This window comes from Vombatus ursinus, unplaced genomic scaffold (genome assembly GCF_900497805.2).
Source record: "Vombatus ursinus unplaced genomic scaffold, bare-nosed wombat genome assembly UNPS02014870.1, whole genome shotgun sequence".
Classification (NCBI taxonomy): domain Eukaryota; kingdom Metazoa; phylum Chordata; class Mammalia; order Diprotodontia; family Vombatidae; genus Vombatus; species Vombatus ursinus.
The window spans coordinates 7,835,344-7,842,728 of record NW_020954648.1 but is presented as its reverse complement, the minus strand read 5'-3'; the positions used below and the strand labels follow the sequence as shown (position 1 = coordinate 7,842,728).

Here is a 7,385-nt window from a genome sequence, read left to right as displayed (position 1 = left end):
ACTTTTAAAAAAATTAAATAACCCCTCCTTTTCCTCCCCTCTTTAATTACTTTCTTGGTTTGACTCCTGGTTATGACAAGACTTCTTTATTCCTGAGGCTATAAACAAGTTCCTGTAGTCCTCCTGACTCAGGGGCTTATTTGTGTGGCCTAGGTGTGAGATTAATTCCTATTATAACTGGCACCTAGGGCAATGAGGATGCCCAAGACCTTTTCAGGGGGTCCTTGAGGTCAAAACTATTTTCTTAACAGTAATAATAAAGTATTATTTGCCTATTAAAATACCACTTCCTTTTCCAACTAACTATCTGTGTGAGGCCAGATTTTTTTCTCATACTCCAACCAAAACAACATATTATAACGGATTGAATGCAGAAACAGATATGAGATCCAGCTGTCTTCTATTAATCTAGACAGCAAAGAAATTTACAAAAATGTATGAAAGAATGCCTTCTCTTGAGGACGAGAACTGTCTTTTGCCTCTTTTTATATCCCCAGCACTTAATACAGTGTCTGGCATATAGTAGGTACTCCATTAATGTTCGTTGATTGATTTTGGAAAATAAAGTTATTTTTTCATAAAAATATTGCTAATGTTTATATTTAATATTTTTGTTATTTTAAAACAAATTAACATTTTAAAATTTTATCACTTTTAATTTTTAATACTTTAAATATCAATAGACACAAGTGATATAAAAATCTCTTTGGTGTCCTCAATGATTTTTACGTGTGTAAAGGGGTCCCCAAGCAAAAGAGGTTGAGAACCTCTGACCAGAGAGGCATTTCATAGGTGCCATACTGGGTGGATGGAGCTCACAGATCCAACTGGCCTAAGGACTTTGAACTTTGGTGGTGTAGTTATATTCTCAGGTCATATATGTAAGGAATTTCTTTGGTGCTGTCCTAGTGTTTAGCATTTGTTTGTTGATAAGCAAAACCATTTATTTTTTTATCAGTGTAAGTAGTTGGGTTATTAGGGAATTTTATTGCAGTTCTTGTTGGTATAAACATTGTTTAACCCCATAGAAACTTGAATCACAGACTTTCACTAACTTCTGTTTTAAATTAAATGTTGTAGAAATCAGCTCTCAGGAGGAAGTGTGCTGTCTGTAAAATTGTGGTCCACACAGCCTGCATGGAGCAGCTAGAAAAGGTAAGAGAGCGCCCCCTGCTGCACAGCGTCCTATAGTGCATGTATTCTAGCTTCGGAATTCTAGTTCTCCATTCCTTTTATCTATCTCATCCCATTTCAAGGAGTTCCAAAGACATCTGCCAAGTATAAAACCAAGGGGAAAGAATCTCTATTATGTTGAAACTATAAAAACAACCCCAAACATGCACCGCTTTAGTTTTATCTACCATATTCTTTAGTTAACTTTTGGTTGTGGAAAACCTTCCACTTTCGTTCACTTTTGATTGACAGGCATTGATACAAGGTTAATAACATTCTTTTCATTTGGTCTGTAGAGTTGCTGTGAAATAAAGCAATTCACCCACCCATATTGCTTTTGTCCTTTATGTGTGGCTGCTCATAGCTATCTTTTTACTGCTGAAAGAAACTACTATGGTTCTGAATTGCTCAACACTGTTTGGGAGGCTTTAAGAGATATATATATATGTATATATATATATAGATAGATAGATAGATAGATAGATAGATAGATAGATAGATAGATGGATGGATATATAGATTGATAGATAGGTGGATATAGAGATAGATTGATGGATGTAGAGATAGATAGGTAGATAAATAGATACAGAGATAGATTGAAAGAGATTGATAGATATAGAGATAGATAGGTAGATAAATAGATATAGAGATAGATGGACAGATACAGAGACAGATTGATAGATGCAGAGATAGATAGATATAGAGATTGATAGATGTAGAGATAGATAGATAGATAGATAAAGATATGATGGGGGATGAGCCCAAAGTGAGACCTTTCTCCCAATTTGGGCCCCCCATATGTCTATGGGTCCTAGAAAACCCTTGGATTGTCCCTGAATTCTCCCACTTGCTCATGGAGATTTCTGGCATTCCCCTGAGGCCATGATTCCGTCAATTGGCCTTTCTTTTTGGCTACACCCAATCCCCCAATTCTATTATCCTTGACCTAGCCTAGCCCTCCATTGTCTTGCCTCCCTGTGGCCCCAGACCACTTCCCACCCTTGGTCCTATCTGGGCTCCATTTCCCTGGAATTCTATTACCTCATAGACTACTTGGCCACTCCTAGATCCCTCCCACAGTCTTTCTGTATATAAGGTCCATCTTGTCTCCATTAAGGTCCATCTTGTCTCCATTAAGATGCTCAGATTTTCACAATCTAGCCAATCTGAGCCACAGATGCTCGGATTCCTTAAAAGTCTGGGTAATATGGCAAATCTTCAATAAACTTTGTTTTTGGCCGAAAGAAGGGTTGGGTCGAATTCTTTTGGGCAGAACTCACGTGTCATGATTTTGGGATTCCAGGATCCCAAACCTCTAGACCTCAGCAGATAGACTGGCCTCTAGTTCCTCACATTTTTATGTATTTTGTAACTATTTCTGTAACCCCATTAGTACGATTCTGCATACAACCCTTACTCGAAGTGGCCAATAAGAACAGAAATAAAAGTCTTATAAACATTAGCTCTTTTCCTTTCCTTATACTTTTCCTTGTACCTATTCCCATTTCCCTCTGAGTTTTTCTGTGGAACACAGTTTTTCTATGGGAAAAAAATAACCAACACAGTTTTTCTGTGGAACACAGAAAAATGGGAAAAAATAACCAAACCCTTTGATAACCTATTAAAAGTCCAGGATCCAGATCTTTCTAACCAGGCCTCCCTTTGGAGCACTTGGATTTTCTGGGGGTGGGGGGGAGGGCAGGGAGGAGGAACACACACACACACACACACACACACACACACACACACACACCAGTTATTAGGTCTTAGGCATTTTATTTAGATGTCACCACATAAACTTGGAGGTGGGGCCGTGAAGTCAGGAGGACTTGAGTTCAAGTGTGGCATCAGACACTTACTAGCTGTGTGACCTTGTGCAAGTCACTTAATCCTGTTTGCCTCAGTTTCCTCCTCTGTAAAATGGGAATAATGCCTTCTCTGCTCACTTCACAAGCTTGTGATAAGGATCAACTCAGATGTTGTATTTGTGAATGCTTTATAAAGTCATGTTGCTATTATTATGACTATTTCCATGGAGAATAGGACAGAATAGTGTCACCTTTATGGAAAGTGACTCATTTGAGATATCCAGTTAATATGCTGGTCCTCAGATATGGGCATTTCATAATGACAAAAGCAGTTACTCCTACATAGCACAAGTCACTTCAGCTCTCATACCACTTCTGTTTACTCACCTAGAAGATGAGAGGGTTGGATCAGAATCAGGGGTTCTTGCCCTTTTTGGGTCACAGAATTCTTTGGCAGTCTGGCAAAGCTTATGGCCCCACTTCTCACAATCATGTTTTGCTGCCTACATTCATAATTGAAGAGAATGCTAAATTTAGTGAAAATAAAAAGGTAGTTGTTTTCCCATCCAAGTTCCTGGACCCCCTACAAGCTATCTATAGACTCTGCAGACCACAAGTTAAGACCCCCTGGCCTAGGTGATCTCCAACATCCGTCTAAAACTCTTTGATCGATCCTAAAGGTCTCATTTACTGTGCATTCTCAATATTGACCAATGTTGATTCCTTCCAGTTCTATATTTATACTTGTCTATACTTATCCCTAATATTTCTTTGTATGTGTCTGTTGATTGGCAGATTAACTTCAGATGCAAACCAACTTTCCGGGAAGGAGGCTCAAGATCTCCAAGAGAAGTGAGTAACCCAAGAGTACAGTTCCAAGCCCCGCTTCCCACTCCTTGATGATTCACTTGGTTTAGAGGTAAACACGTCTCTGATGCTCCTCACGCCTGGATAAACAGATTCTTCCTCTTTCCATTCACTGTCCTCAGTGGAGTTCATCCTCTCTTGCTAGTGTGCCTGGAATGCCTCCTGGAACAGGGTGCCTCAGTATGTTGGTGTTGTCTCTGAAGGCCAGGATGGGGCACGTCACTTCTTACTGAACACCCAAGTAGGGTGGAGGGAGAGGAAGCAAAGCAGTATTTCAGGACGTTGGGTGATTTTAATTCCATTTCTCACTTTGGAGAAGGTGCAAGATGCTCTTTCTCCCCAGCTCTCCCTTTCTTCTTGCCCTTATCACCTGTCTCCTTTGCCTCCTTCATCTCAAAGTGGTGGATGGATGATGTTAGAATAAGTGGTGCCTTCTTTCCTTCCTCCTCTCCCACTAAACACCTCAAGTTCAAGGAGGAAGAAAGTAAGGATTTCTCACCAATTATGTAATAAATAAAAAAAAATATTGGTTTAATCACAGCAAAGACCTAAACCAAAAATGCCTAAAGTTCTTTGAAATGCAAACACTAAGTCCATACAGTGGTGGGCCTGGAGTTAAGAACCTGAGCTCCAATGCTGCCTGAGACACTTACTGGCTGTGTAGCTGTAGGCAAGTAACTTAACCTCTACCTGCCTCAGTTTCCTCATCTGTGAGATGGGAATAAGAAGAGCCGTCTACCTCACAAGGTTGTTGTGAGGATAAAATGAAATAAAAATGGGATCATATCTGTAAAGCACTTTGTAGACTTTAAGGAGCTATATAAATGCTAGCTAGCATCCTCAACATCATCATTATATTTAAGTTTACAAACTCAGCCCCTGGTAGCTATCTCCTCTTAGATGTATTTTTCCCTGCAGATAGATTATCCAGTGGTCATCAGGATGCCTGCAGTATTTTGGCTTTGGTGGTGCAGTAGAGTAGCTTTGGAGTCAGGGAACCTGGGTTCAAATACAGGCCCTACCACTTAATTCCTCCATGGCCTTAGGCAAGTCTCATAACTTAACCTCTCTGGGCCTCAATTTCTCAGAGGTGGCTGGATAATGATGTGGATAGAATGCTTAGTGTCAGATAGACAAATCTAAATCCTCCTTCAGAGATTTACTAGTAGTGTTACTTTGGGCAAATCACATAATTTCTCAAGGCTTCAGTTGCCTAGATGCAATTTATGCAGCTTAGTGGATAGAATGCTGGTCTTGGAGTCAGGAAGACCAGAGTTCAAATTCTGCCTAGCTGTGTGACTTTAGGCATTCTCCTTTTGGTCATTTATAAAATGAGAGTGTTGTACTCAGTAGCCTCTGAGGTCCCTTCCAGCTCTAAATCTATAATATTAAGAATATTAAGTTTGTCCTATAAGTGTCGTTTATCTGAGATGGAAATTTATTATTATATTTTTCTTTTATTTTTTACCTCTTTATTCGCACAAGCAAAAATAGCATTAAACCAGGGCAGAGATAGTTTTTGAAGGATTCTACAATTGTCTGCGATCTCATTGATGTGGATACTTTCTCTAGTCGTAGGATTGCAACCCCTCCATGCTTTCTTAGCCCATGAGATGCTTGTCTATCCCCTCATGTACATTTTCTATCCAGCGTTTCCCTGAGTGCTTAGGGTCTTCCTCTTCATCTCCACTGGAGATACCAGTGGAGTACACAGGCTATCCATTGCTTGTCTCTCCAGTGATATTTTCTCCACAGGTAGTTTCATTCTTTGGTCACTGGACAAGGATTTCACATTTAGAGTGCCCACAGCTAAGTTAATATTTATAGATTGTCAAAAAGTGTGTGATTTATATTACCTTCTGCTGCTTTTCTGCAACTTTTTTTTCCCCATTACTACAGTATTAGGAAGCTACCCAGGACAGAGGGCCTTTTTGTGTTTGTCTTTGATTTTTGTCTGCCATATTCAGATTGGCCTATGGAAAGTAAAGGTGGTCTGTTTCTGGCCTTTCCAGAATGGTAAAATCTGCCACTGCAGGCAATTCTGATGCTATAGTCTTTGAGAACATAGGGTAATCTCCATGCTAGGGTGAGGAAAGAGTAAGACATTTTAGAGAAGTCATCTTGTAGATTGGATTAAAGCAAAGCAAAACAAAACAAACCCAAACCTTCATACAATTTGGTTCTTCTCTCACTAATGTTTAATTTAAAAAAAAAATTAATTTTTTCTTTAAGCCTTCCGTTTTATAAAAAGAGACATCCTTAGCTCCTCCTGTCATCTGTTCAATTTGACATTGAAATTCTTCTGCTCATTCGTTGCTCATTGATGTGATTTCACTTGGCTTCCAAGTTCCCAGAACTTTTCACACCTGGAGTCTATGATTTGTTTCTCAATCTCCCAGTGTCTTAGCTAGTTTAGGGAGGCTTACAAAGCCGGAAAGACAGGTCACTCATTGAAGCACTGCTCTTTCTTCTCCTCCACATGGGCAAAGGTAGAGAGAGAAAAATTTCAGTTACCCAGATGCCCCTCTTCTTTGACCTGCTGAAAAGAAGGTAACATACTTACAGTGGAAACAGCTTTGGCTCTGGAGGGCCTGAATCAAGTTATACTTCTGACACCTATCCCCTGTGTGACCTTTGGCAAGTTAGTAAAACCCTCACAAACCTCAGTTTCCTCATGTGTAAAATGAGGGTGTTGGGCTAACTGACCTCTGAGATCCTTTTCAACACTGAATCTATGAGCCAAGATCTTATATACCCCTCCCAGTTCTCATTCCTTCATTTCTAATCCTTTATAGCTCCAAAATTCTAGGCCTTTTCCCAATCAAAAAGGAGTAATTTTTCACTTTCTTCTTAAGAAAGGAAACCACCTCTGTTCTATAACCACTTCCTTGTAGGTTGCTGACCTTGAATTAAATGCTATAATACGGTTTGCAAAATAGATGCTTTTGTGCTAGTTCCCTTAACTCCAATGCAATATCAAATACAAACTTGTTTCTGATCCGAGTGCTTTCTGAAAGAACTTCTCCAGAATGTTATGTTTTAAAAAGAATATTTTAAAAGGAAATGGAATAATGTTTTAAAACATAGATTTAAAGTGATTTTATCATAGTTGGAAAGAACTAGATGGGGTTAACCAATTCAGTAACAGGTCTGGACCCTTTAGTACTCCATGGCAAAAATTAGAGCATGTGGGTGAAAGAGGAAGTGAGAACAAGTATTCAAATCTAGCCAGACTTTTGGTGTTAGGGATTTAAAAGTAAAGCAAAATCTTCTAAGCCTAGACTTTGTCCTGTAGAAAGTAGAACCTACTATTTTTAAGAAATAAAGCATTGATTTGTTGCTTTAGTTCCTCAAAGGACAATAATTTATGGTAAGATTGGACTGAGATGACCATTAATGTCAAGATTTGATTTCCCTTAAAAGTTGCTGTGAAACTTGATTCTGGGTTAAAGTCTAACACCTGTATCAGAGACACATTTTCTGAACTGATTGCTTAAGGTTATAAATAACTGTAGCTTTATAAAATAAAATTGGAGA

The 7,385-nt window shown here is 39.1% G+C and overlaps 1 protein-coding gene across 1 annotated transcript in view; it reads left to right on the top strand.

The window, feature by feature from the left end:
- The window catches only part of DGKI (diacylglycerol kinase iota), a 543,147-nt gene that overhangs the window by 193,972 nt on the left and 341,790 nt on the right, over nucleotides 1-7,385 (top strand). Inside the window, exons 4-5 of the mRNA XM_027842255.1 lie at nucleotides 1,081-1,155; nucleotides 3,777-3,833. Of these exons, the coding sequence (XP_027698056.1) occupies nucleotides 1,081-1,155; nucleotides 3,777-3,833 (132 nt within the window). The remainder of the gene's footprint in view (nucleotides 1-1,080; nucleotides 1,156-3,776; nucleotides 3,834-7,385) is intronic.